Raw genomic sequence first — 13,200 nt, forward strand, 5'->3', positions numbered from 1 at the left:
GGAGAGCCATTGCTGTATTTTCTTATCTTCTTTCCTTTTCTGATACAAACATCTTTCTTAATTTTTCTCTTTTTTCTCTCTTCCTCTTTTTCCTCTTCCTTCCTGTTTCCTGTGACATGGTTTCTATTTGTATGATTGGGCTTGTTTTATTCTGGTTGGTTTGTGATTTCATTTCCATTTGTTGTGACCGCAATATGATTTTTATCACTTTGGAATATTGTTATTATTTTTTCTGTCACACCGTGGAAACTCAACGTTGCTGTGACTTCTTCACTTTCATTGTGATTTTCTGGCCATGTCACTCCTTCTTTTACCGTTTCACCACTGTGCATGCCATCTGTTTATTTTGGCTTTGATGCAACACATCCTGCTCCTTCCCCTTAAATCTCCCTCTCTTCCTCCTCCTATTCTTCCTTCCTATCTCTTATTTTCTTTCTTATTTCTTTCTTTCTCATCCTCCTTATACTTTTTCTTCTTCTGTTTCTGTCTCACTCTCTTCTTTTTTTCCCCTCTCACACTTCCTTCCCTCCTCTCTGCCTGTCCTAACCTCTCCACCACCACCTCCTTTCCCTTCCTCCAACCTTTTTTGCTGCTCCACACCTTCTCCTTCTCCTCCTCCTCCTCTTCTTCCTCCCACCCCCGTGACTCGGCAGCATTGGGACAAGGGAGGGGGTGATCCAGAAGAACCTGAGCGGCTTGCTGCCGGTGCGTGACTTCCGGCTGGACCCCAGCCTCCTGTACTCGCTGCCCCTGCTGGCCCTCAGCCCCAACCTCCTGGTGGTGTGGATCTTCCTCAGCGTGGCCTATTTCCTGGCCAAACTCCGCTGCAGCTGAACGGCCACCAGCAGCTCTCTGCGGGGAGCGACTGACTGAGTGCAAAACGTAACGCACGTCCACGTCCAACATTTATGAGGAGGGGTGGGAAAACCCCACACTGACTTCCGAGGGTGTTTGTGAAACTGTGCCACTGTCCTGTGAGTGTGTGTGTGTGTGTGTAACTCATGCACACTAATACTGTACAGTATATACACACTGTCCCACCCTGACCAAGGGCTTTACGCAACTAATGCCCCATCGATCAAGGGCCACGCCCCTCTTTGGTTGTTTCTTTTCTTTTTTTCTCTCTCTCTTTCCAGCTTGGGAAAAACTTATCATGGTTGGCAAGTCTCAGTATAGATATGATGATTACCTTCCATAGATTTGACATTGAGACTACATCCACAGTAATCTGGCTAAATGTAAAGATTCAGTTTATTTGTGTGTGTGTGTGTGTGTGTGTGTGTGTGTGTGTGTGTGTGTGTGTGTGTGCCTGTGTGTGCTTAGGTCGTATTTACAAAGATCTCATCCACGCTGAAAGGCAGAATTCTTTGGAAAATCGTCAAATCTTTTTCCTTTTCTTTCAACTGTGCATCACAACTTCCATGTGCTCAGTCCTCTGTACTGCCCCCTCCTGCTCTCATACCCACTTATACTGTGTTTTAATACAAACTAATGATGTAGTTGGTCTGATTCCCATATTGTTTCTGTTTCTGTCAGCGGTGATAATACAGTACATTTACTCAAGTACAATTTTGAGGTACTTTCTTGAGTATTTGCATTTTATGCAAATTTATAATTTTACTGCTCCACATTTATCTGAAATATGAGGTTATTACTTAAATATGATGCATCATAGATTAAACTTCCCCAGTGTTTGAAGTCTCTCGATCCAACCAGCTGTGTCATTAAAGTGCTGCATCAGTAATAATATTACAATAATATGATATATAGCCTGTAGTAATATAACACCCTGAAAAGAGCCATCTTGCCCAATGAGTACTTTTACTTAAAAGTACATTTTGCTGATAATACTTTTGTACTTTTACTTAATGATGATAAAAATAATATTCTTACACAACATTATTTCTACTTTAAGTAAAACCTCTGAACTTTACTGCCATATAACCCCCAGTCATGACTGAACATAGACGACATCACACTTTTCCCCCATCCACACAAAAGAGTTTTTTTGTAGAAAACGCCAAGTCTGTGTGAGAGAGAGAGAGAGAGAGAGACAGAAAGCTGTGTTCAAATTCAGCCGGCTTAGTGTGAATATAGTCCCAGTCATTTCATGTGATTGATCCTCACATATAAAACAATGTGGCCTAAGTAACAGCTGTATTAAACATCTGTTAAATACAAAGACCAAAATGTTCAGACTCTGAAAAAGGTCTGGATGATTATAACAGTGTTCCTGTTCAGAGTGAATAAGAATAAGGAGGAAACTTTACATCAAATCTAAGTGGATCTTCATATTTGTAGAGGACAGCGCCCTCTAATGGGCAGATTTTGCTCCACCCTTTATGATCGGTGTGACAGTGCGTGCTCTGCCTTATAACACAAAGTGACAGTTTGTATATTTATGAAATTACCCCTGAGTTGTGAATATGTATAAAAAAAATAAGCAGACTGTTTGCTTTCAGGAAAGAGTTGTTGTTGATAGTAGCTATCATGATGGAAAAATATCTAATTTATACTTTAAGCTTTGCACAAACAGCTGGCTTGTTTCATTTGTGCAATACATTTAGCTCGTTCGTTTATCGTTGTCTTCCATGTGTTATTGCACTTTCCTTTGCAAGCTAAAGTGGAGGAAACAGAAGCTTTTATTTGGTGCCAAATTAAGCAAGTATACTTTGGCTAATATATCTATATTTTCAGGCAGTGTTTGCTCCTTTTATTTCTTAAGGTCTTCCTGCTTTTCTAGACAGAAGGAGGTTGTTTGCTTCTTCTTCAGCCTGTGCACTTTCCAGTAGATCTGGGTCAGTTATTAAGTTTTCCCCTATATGACAATAGTGGATAAATTGAGGACTAAAGAATCTGAAAATGTTGTTTTTATAGTCAAAGATAAATGAAGTGAACTCATAAAAACATCAGCCAGACTAAGATGATTATTCCAGGTCCATTTCAATGAAAAATTTATTTTCCTTTGCTGCAAACAAGAAGCCTTTTAAATGCCTTGCATACCTACCATGAGCAGGCCAAAAACCCCAAGAATGAGGCCCCGTGACAACATGCATGACTTATTTCCTACAGACAAGGAGCTGTGTGATTGAAGGGCAGTACGTGCATTTTCCTGTGTAGCAAGTTGTAGCAGAAAACAGGCAAATACCCCCCTTCAGCTTTACATCTGCACACTGTGTCTGCACTGTTGTACTTTAGAGTTTTAGTGTGTCAGGAACCTGAGACCCTGCAGGCGGAACAATATCGTGGAAGAAAAAAGCTTCTCGTAATCAATGACGCGCTCCTCAGGTGTGTAGAGGTCTAATCAACCAATATCAGGAATCTTTTACTGCAGCATCTGCAGCAAAATGACATCCAAAAACAAACAAGGAATCAAATGAAAGTCTACGATAACTGTTCATTCATACATTTTCGTTGCCATTCCTGTGTTAGAAGAGGCAGGATTTGCGGTCGCTTCCACATTATTCACATCAGATGCCGTTGGACTGTTCGAGCCTGGCTCAGCTGGTATTTATGGGTTCAGTTCATTTGCAAAGGCTTTTACACTTTCCGTCTCCTGAGATCACGTGTCAGGGCACCTTATCAGATGCAGTGAGTCAGTGAGTCGGCCCACGTCTGCTCTTCAGCTTTCATGCCAATGCAGTGAAGATTAGCTTTGTCTTGCCAATTGACAAAGTGAAATCTTTGTGTTTTAGGATGCAGTTTCTAATTGGCTAATGTTGGAATGTATGACTGTAGGATATTCAGGGGAAATGTGTGTGATTATGCAGTGTAGTGCAGTTGTATCTACACCCTTTAGAGCATTTATCTGTACCTGTTTACATGTATCCAGTTGTTGTTGTAACCACACACAAGACAAACCGGTACACATCGCAGCTATTATAGTTAATATTAGCTTTAAAGTCGAGATGTGTAGAGTGAAAAAACTGATTTTATCTGATGGGGAATGTGGCTCGTTCACTTTGTTGTAGTTAAGCTGTAAGATGAATGAATGAGGAATGTGTCGAGGTTTGTGCCAAATGCTTTCGTCAGGTTTTTATCAGGTAAATTCAGGTTTGTAGGATCTGTGTTTGCAAAGAGATCCAGTCACAATACATGTGATGTATTTGTCTGAATCCAGTTCACTCCCTGTTAAGTTTATGTATCCTAGAAACGAGTGAAAAAGGCAGTATCATGATCCAGGTAGAAATGTCTTTTTTCCTAAACGGGTATTAAGTGAGGGAGGGGAAATATTGGCTATCTTCAGGATTCATTGGTCAGAAGAAATGTATATTTGCTGATTTTTGTTATAGAAGCATTTACATCTCTGTTGGTAATATTGTGTAGCTTAACTGCTTACATCTCAAAGGAGGCACATTGGGTCAGGGTTAGTTATCCCTCACTACATATTTGTTTTTTTTAATTAATTTTTTTTCGGAATATTGTGTTTGTGTTGAAACTCTTGTTTAGAGCTACCTCTGTGAGACAGACGTTAGAGTATATGTTGAACTTGGAATATAATAAATACATCAAATATACATATATATATATATATATGTATATATAGATAAATGCATAATCACTAAATGACATGAGGGTTGGATGTGAGGAAATGGTGGTTGTTTTATATGAAATGTTGAAGATGTGTTCAAGAATAAGTCCCAGTGAAATCATAATTTCAATTTCCAATACACTTATGATTAATTCCCCATATTCATGAGTGTAATTACACTAAAGTGCTTCCACAAATATTTATAAAAAACATTATATCATTGACCTTATAGAGAAACATCTCAATTTTGCCAGTTTTCTTTTCTTTCTTTCTTTTTTTTATTCTTAGGAGTCCAGATATATCAGAGAATATATTTGTACCACTGTATATAAGAATTGTATTTAAATGCTTGTATTGCTAATGTTTGCCAATATATATATATATATATATATATATATATATATATATATATATATATGGAGGCCAGCATATATATATATTGTCTTAAGTTAATCCAAAGCAGAGTATAAATATATATATAAATCTATACAATGTGATTACTATGCTTGTGCCATAACAGTCATGCTGGCGTCACTTTATATCACAGCTCAATATGTCTGTGTGATTACTGAAAGATTTTTTTTGTATTTTTTTGTTCGTCACAACTACGAACTGTTCATTTAATTATACTAAACTGTTGACATACTAGCAGTTTGCATGTACTTTTAAACCCCTGGCCCTTCTTGTTGATTTAAATTATGTTAATAGGATCATAAATACTAACTGCAAACTGTTATTATGTTAAAAGGGAAGTTATTGCATTTGCACTAAATGTACCACGAACCCAAGAAAACCTCCACTCTGTGTCCTGAAAGCCGCTGTCCTCCTGTAATAAATGTTTTCTGCCTCCACCTGCAGGATATAAACAGACTCCAATGATATGTTGTTGTCTCTGCATCTTCCATCTCTGCCAATCTGCTACTGAAAAATCTTTTTCTGAGCCACTTTTCCTTAACTTACTTTCAACTGGTTTAGATTCTCACTGGTCATATTTCAACACAACATGCTTCGGATGTCTTTCTCCATGTATTTCTTTCACTCTCTCTTTGTTGATGTGTGTGTGTGTGTGTGTGTGTGTGTGTGTGTGTGTGTGTGTGTGTGTGTGTGTGTTTGTGTGTGTGCGCGCGTGTGTGTGTGCGCGTGCGCGTGTGCGCCTGCGCGTGTGTGCACTGTCTTCCTGTTGTAATTCTTCATTCAGTCCAAGGAGGAGGTTTCAGGGAGGCTTTGAACCTTACTGACCCCTACTGATGATCAGTAGGAACTGCAACAACAACACCAGGAGCACTCATTACATACAACATACGATTATTGATTTGATTTTTGACAGTGAATTCATGTATGTAATATGTTTGATGATCAAAGGCAGAGTTGTGCTATTCACATTCAAAACACTAGACAGTCTATAGAAGTGCATTCGATGTAATATTTTCTCTTTTTTTAATTTGGTTTCACACGTGTCATGTTTTATTCTTTATGTTTGATATATATAGTATTGTCTTGTAATATCATGTGTGTTGGGCCCAATCTTTCATGGCAGTATAGAATTACTCTAGTTGTAATATAGATCTCTGAAAACATCTGATAATACTTTTCTACTCAAGTGCAGTTTTGAAGGCAGGACTTTCATTTACTCTGGTATTTGTTGTTCATCAATAATCTTAGTCGCCATTTTTTCTGTTTTGGGAAAATCAAAACATAATTTAATGTCATCCACACCAACCATCATCTCTACTTTTTTTTTTTCTCTCATTCTGTCTGTGAATGCCCTCCCCCTCTGTCTCCTCCCTCCTCCTCTGTCTCCTCAGCGAGGGCTGCAGACGAGAAAACACAGTGAAGAACGTCGGATGCCGAAAGTACGCGTTTAATTCACTGCAGCTCAAAGCCTTCCCCAAACACTACCGACCACCTGACGGCACCTACGGAAAAGTGGAAACCTGATTGGACCGCAGAGAGTTTGGGTATTATTGGACTACTGTGTTTTGGGGGAGGTGAGAATCAGACTGGGTACAATCAAGTGTTCAGAAACTGTTTCATTAGACTTTCATATCACCGTTACTGGTTCACAGGACTTAGACTGATTTGTTTGGACGTATACTTAGTGATTCAGAGTCACACTAAACCCACAGATTTCAAACACCTAAGTATAATAACTGATTTTAGGTATTGCATTAGTTGCTCATGTCATATTATCCATCACATGCTGAATATAGATCTTAGGTTTTTATTTTATTTTTTTAACAAAAATGTACATGACCAGCACTGCCTCACTCCTGATCAAGCACTGATATAATCAATATTAACCACACAAACATTCATATTTATTTCCTAGATTGGAAATCAAGAGAAATTGAACGTCAGTGAGATAAGTTAAAAAACAATTCTCCACTGTCAACCCAGAGTTTTAGGACATATTTGTTTTTACGTCATGCCTTGCGTCTATCTATGCAGTTAGGAAAGTCTTCTACAGAAGCTTTACATGAAATATTTAGGAGATGATATTAATATTGTGGGAAATAAACTCCTTGCATTCAAAGGGTGAGGTTTACATTATTCTATGTTTTTATTATTGTCAACAAATCACATGAAAAGACCAAAAACAGCAATGCTAGCACATGTCCCCACCCTGTCTGTGGCTCTCAGCCTGAAACCCTTTGGTCCTACTGAATATGTAATTCTTTAAAAACTGGTCCAAAACATATAGTTTCCTCTCATAAAACATCTCTAAAACATCTAGGCACTGTAGATTTAAGCAAATGGTACTCCAAGAGAAAATAGTGCATTTGTTGACTGTCTCCAGCGGCAGATTAATACACATTTGGTGCTGTGAGGCTTCTGTCCTTGAGGGCATCCATGGTGTTGCACTTGTTTGTATTTGTGAAAAGTGATCATGTGATAAATTAAAAGAGAGATTGAAGGCCCCCCCCCCCCCCCCCCCCCATGAGCAGTTTTTACTCCGCTTTTTGTGTGGCCATTCACAGCTACAGACACCTTCGTTTATTTCACTTAATTGTTTTTTTTTTTTTTTTTTTTTAAACTGCCACATTAATCTGCAATAATGTCTCTGCACCACAAGGGGGAGTCACTGCTCTTCATTTACTTCACTATAAAGCCACACAGCAGCTGGTTTTGTTCTTATTTCAGCATTTCAGCACATATTTTGAAGTAAAATGCATCCTACTGTAACATGAACTTCACTGTCAGATTCACTGCTGATGGCAATCCTACTGCAGTCGACGTAGAAATACATTTATAACTGTATTTACATGTTTTTCTTAGCAAAGAAGTATTTTTGTTCAGTCAGCACGTGTAGTACATTGAGATTGCAGTACTGTTCTCAGACACTTGAGAACATCTGTGAAGGTTTTAATGCTGTACATTATAACTTGTCAATGTCTGATATGGAAATAAATATAAAATGGGTTTCTGTTGGTTTTTGTGGAGTCAATTAAATATGAAACAAGCTGAATACGTAGAGATAAACAATAACTACTGAGTCACTAACAACTTGCAAGTGAGTTTGTGTGTGCGCAAATAAATGTGCTTCAGGACGAGGTGATTGGTGGACTTTCACAATTAGTTTAGATCATACAAGTTCTTTATATTCAAACATGTTAGGTCTGTTGTGTGTGTATAATAAATAGTAATGATAGGTATGAATATGATAAAGTAAATTTATTATAAATTCAGTATTAGGCAGGGGATCCTGAACCCGCTGGTTCTGTATCAAACAGTCTCTTTGTCTTGTAAAAAAAAAAGTTGCTGGCGCATCTATCTGGACAACAACTTTTTTTGTTGGTGTCAGATTACTTATTACATAATGGTGGTGAACACTGATTGGAGGGGCCCCCTGGCAATGTTTTGCCTTGGTACCCACAAGACTCTAGAATTATTAGAATCACCCTTGAATATTAGGTTGCTCCAATATCATTTCTGAGTATGCATGTGCATACTGGAGGGATACTATAAGATCATTTTGTCTTTTCAAAACAACATAATTTACATCAGCAGTCTATACTGTACTTAGTGTGAATATTTGTTACTTGTGTTCATTGCTCATGTCAGTATTCTGCAAAAACAAAGTCAGGGTAAAGCTTGGCATCATTTCCATTTCACAGCACCACCAGATCAAAAGACTCACATGTTGTTTTGATATAGTTACTCTAAGTTATTTGTAGTTTTGGGTCTCGGTGATGCCAAGTCAAACTGCCTTCATATGACTGTGTGTGCTTATAGTGAATTTGTAAGTGTTATCCTTCACTAATTCATGATTATTTCGGATAAAACTCATAATTCTCATCATGTCGTGCGATTCTTTTCCTAAAAAGGAAATTCATCAAAAGATCTTGACGCAATTTGTTCTAACAACCCAGTTTATGTGCTTTAAAGTCACATGAAAACCTGAACAAATTGTGTAAAACGCACATTAACACTTCTGAAGGAAATCTAGCAGCTCCCACAACAAACTGTTGCTGTCATGTGAATGGGATGCCTATATATTTGTGTGGTTTTCAGCACTGAAAGACAGTCAACACAGTCGTTCACAGACGATTCATCAGCATGAACACGGTTTTCTTCATCAGCCAAATCATCGGCATCATCCCCATGTCTGCCATCCTGCTCTTTGTACTTGCCAAAATGTTTTCCCGCCACTGCCGCAGCCACATGGAGGACGGTTACGGCTACGGCGTGCTGATAACGGGCTGTGACAGCGGCTTTGGACACCAGCTGGCTCAGTGCTTGGACCACAAAGGGTTTGTTGTCTTTGCTGGGTGTTTGTATCCAGGAGGAGCGGGAGCTCAGAGCCTGGCCCGACAGAGCTCCAGTAATCTGAAAATCCTCAAACTGGACGTCACCAGTGATGAAGATGTGGAGCGAGCAAAGAAGATAGTTCAAGACAATCTGCCGGAGAAAGGTGAGAGTTTAGCACACTGTAAAACATGACGTAACTTCTGTTGGATTCAGTTTTCAACATCTGTGGAAGCTCATTTCTGCCAAATGTCAAAACTATGAAGCTACTTATTTTGAGATATAAGTAGAGTCATTTTTCTCATAAATTTGACACACTATCTGAAAATGATTACCTACAGAGTCAAAAATTTGACTTTCATTCTCATAAATTGAAGTTTTAAATTACATTTCTCAAGAATAACCTGTGACCTTTACTCGTTGCCAGGCCTGTGGGCCGTCGTGAACAATGCTGGGATCTCAGACTGGGCCGAGATCGAATGGAGCACTATTGAAGATTTCCGCAACATGGTTAACGTCAATCTGTTTGGCTGCATCAGGACCTCAATCACATTTCTACCTTTGGTTCGTGCTGCTAAAGGTACGAAAACGTGTAACTTACTGCTCTATAACCTCATGTTTCTTATTGTAGTGGTGTTGAGGGTAAAAGTTTGAAAAGGTTTTATGTTTCCTGACTGCCACAGGTCGGATGGTTTATGTGTCAAGCATCTTTGCCTTCTTCAACTGCCTGAACATGGGAGCGTACAGCGTCTCAAAGAGGGGTCTGGAAGCATTTGCAGATTGCTTGAGGGTTGAAATGGCCAGTTTTGGTGTGAAGGTAAAGTCACGCTGGAAAAACCACACGCAAATCCTCTGACACTCTCAAGGATGAGGTTTGACACTGTGCAGTGTGGAGTGTGTTCATATCAGTGCTGCAGTGTGTCCTGCTTTCTTGTGAAGCAGTAGATGAGAGGATCTCATGTCTCACACTCATGTCTGTGCTTTAAATATGAAGCTACAGCTAGCACCCAGTTAGCTGTATTAGGTTTTTTTAAATTATGAGACATTAAGTCTTAATGAATGACTCTATCCAATGGCACCAAAATATGTTTACCAGCGCCTCCCTAAAGGTCCGTAATTAACACTATCTAGTTTGTTTAATTTAGTTTTAGTATAATTTAGCTTTAATATGTATGGAAGCTCATTTCTGCCAAAAAAGAAAATAACTGATCAAATGCTGGAAATGAAAGAAGAAAAATAACTTATAGTAAATCATAAAATGTTGGCACCAACCAAAATTCTGACTTATTTTGACTTTTTATTTCATAATTTTGAGATAATAAAGTAACTGGCTGCTGCCATGAGATCACTTTTTATTAAACTCTCAGCAGGAAAGCAAATGACTAAACTATTCCTAATTATTCTATTATTTTAATTTTGTATTGTTGCATTAGAAACATAATGATCTGAGAATGTTAACAGACGAATCCAATATCTAAACTGTACTTTCTCCACTTTCAGGTCAGCATCATCCAGCCGGGGAATTTCGGCATAGCCACTAACATCTTGAAGATGAAGACAGGTTTGGATATCTGGGAGAAAATACACAAGAATCGAAGGCAAATCTTCAACCGACAGTACATCGAGCTGGCCAACGAGTACTTCCTGTCAATGTGCAAGGGGGGATTCAAGGACGCCGGCATGGTCATTGACGCATTGCTGCATGCAGTCATGTCGGCTCAGCCGAAACACAGATACCTGCTGGTTTCTGTGATGGATAGGTTTTTCTTCCAGCTCTTCCCCTTTCTCCCCACTGTCCTCACGGATGCTGTGTTTTCTCTCAGCTCCATGTATGCCAAAAGAAAAGAGATGCTTTATGCCAAGTAGCAAAGACAGGGGAGTGAGGTTCAGTTTTTAAGTTGGAATAAAAGTTTGTTTTTTATCACAACTGTTCTTTTGTGTTTATTTCTTATCATTCATACTCGTACTTATTTTCTTATTATTATCATTATTGCTCCTGTAAACTTTCTGAGCTGCCAATATTTTTTAAATAAAGAATATATAAAAGTGAACTGAGTGACAGTCATTTATTATAATAATAATTTTAGGCTGCAGTGTAAATCGTGGGAAAAGAAGAAAATCTGAAATGGAACTTCCATCATCCTTCATCCCATGAAATCAGGATTTCATGTTATTAGCAATGGCTGAGGCTAGGTAAGGATTTGTTCATCTGATATTTCTGAAAAAAATTTACTTCCTGCAAACCTGGTAAAAGAAACTGCTCGTTAATTCTCTTGTAAATGGAAAGCTGAATTCATAAGAACTAAAACATGCTGCTGTTCAGTTTAATACACACTGAGGCTTGCAGCCACAGCCTCACTAATCCTGTTAAGACCAGTATCTTGAAGTGAGCTAATTTAGCAAACATCAGACATATATTGCCTTTGTAACTTTAATCTTCTGATTATATAACCCATGAACTGTTTAATGTTGTAAAAATGGCATTAACAGTCTCTTAGAGCAAATAAGAAAATATTTTTCAGATTATTAAATTACTGAAACAACTTGATTATCAAAATATTTGATGATTCATTTTCTGCTGATCAACGGTTTAATGGATCGAATAATTACTGAGCCAGTTTTCTCACATTATGTCTCTCGACTACTTCTACAACATTTGATTTATATTTATATATTTACAGCAGAATCTCTGCTGCAAAATTGAAATGAAAAATAAGGTCTAAGTACAGTAGAAGAAAGAAATCTTTTTTTGATCTTCATGCCAGATTTTAATTCTCAAGACTATACTAAATTTAGGAGAAGCAGCAGCTAGGGTTTGAAAACGATGGCAGGGTGAATGAGTTTGTGTCATCATTTTTCACTTTGCCGTGTTCTCGGATCGTACGCTTGAACTTGACGTAACTTCTCAGAACTTTTGATTCTCTGTTTCTATAATATCTTGTGAAACCATAAAACACCCAGGCTTCTGATGCTTTAACAGGCTTCACTGTCTTTTTTTTTTTATTTGAATTTGAATTTTTTATACAGTTGAAGTGTTGTTTTTGCTGTATGCCAGGAATTAATAAAACACAAATTCCTGGCAGCTGAACATCATACTTGCTCACCTGCTTCCTATCATCCTCTTCTTCTTCTTCTTCTGAAACCTACTTAGCCCAGGGTTTTCAGCAGCATGTGATTCTTGCTAAAATGTCAACTGAGTAGAGGTGATGTAATGGAAATATCTTAACATCTAGGCCTATAGATTCAGATTCAGTGACCCTATGACTGTAGCATCACCAGAAGGTCAAAGTTCCCACGTATCCAGTGAAACAAATGTATGAAATGATTAATATTTTGTATAACATGGTTTTCACAAATAAAAAGTGAAAAAAAACATAAACGGGGGCCGTAAACACATCTACTCTTACTTCCTCATTGGGAAATCTGGATCAGGCCTTATGCCCCGCCCACCACCGCTGCTTGTGCCACCTTGCCAGGTGAAAGAGCAGCGAGCATCAGGATGGTTAGAGGAGGAAACATCACAGACTTAGCTTATCAGAACTTATCAGAACGGTTAGCGTAGTTAGCATCTTTCATTTGTTTATGTTGTTTGTTAGCCTGTTCTTGTTGTGCTAACTCTCGCTCTCTTTACTGACGAGGTGACAGGATTGGTTCCTCAGGTTTGTGACGTATGAAACTCTAAACCTGTTTTTATGAGACTGTCATTGGTTCACTGCAGTTCCAAGATGGAAATACTGATTATTTCACTCATGATATGTCTTGTATGATATATAAAAAACGCCACATGGATGTAAACTAGGTTAAAAAACGCAGGATAACGTAGCAATCACGTTCACCTCTGACCTGGAGCTGTGTCACACAGCACTGATTCCCTTTAACTCCTGCAGCCACAGAGAACAACAAGCATGTTTGTTGATGTGAAT

General features: G+C 38.4%; 2 protein-coding genes across 14 annotated transcripts in view; both read left to right on the plus strand.

Annotated features, from left to right (window-relative positions):
* Positions 1-7,951, plus strand: part of LOC130165296 (inositol polyphosphate-4-phosphatase type I A-like) — a 41,325-nt gene extending 33,374 nt beyond the window's left edge. For 8 of the 13 annotated variants that reach the window (XM_056370432.1, XM_056370437.1, XM_056370439.1 and 5 more), the window contains one exon: positions 654-5,397. In XM_056370432.1, coding sequence (XP_056226407.1) covers positions 654-834 — 181 coding nt within the window. In that variant the 3' untranslated portion in view covers positions 835-5,397. Of the gene's footprint in view, positions 1-653; positions 5,398-6,336 lie in introns of those variants that run through there. The other 5 variants (XM_056370438.1, XM_056370444.1, XM_056370446.1 and 2 more) reach the window with 1 other exon arrangement.
* A 489-nt stretch (positions 7,952-8,440) lies between these two features.
* zgc:113142 (uncharacterized protein LOC503524 homolog) lies at positions 8,441-11,313 on the plus strand. Its single transcript, XM_056370610.1, has 4 exons — positions 8,441-9,443; positions 9,705-9,857; positions 9,961-10,094; positions 10,778-11,313. The coding sequence occupies exons 1-4, from the start codon at positions 9,089-9,091 to the stop codon at positions 11,141-11,143; spliced, it is 1,008 nt and encodes a 335-aa protein (XP_056226585.1). The 5' UTR covers positions 8,441-9,088; the 3' UTR covers positions 11,144-11,313.
* Positions 11,314-13,200: the final 1,887 nt, after the last annotated feature.

Source organism: Seriola aureovittata, chromosome 24, assembly GCF_021018895.1.
Source record: "Seriola aureovittata isolate HTS-2021-v1 ecotype China chromosome 24, ASM2101889v1, whole genome shotgun sequence".
In the NCBI taxonomy this organism is placed as follows: Eukaryota; Metazoa; Chordata; class Actinopteri; order Carangiformes; family Carangidae; genus Seriola; species Seriola aureovittata.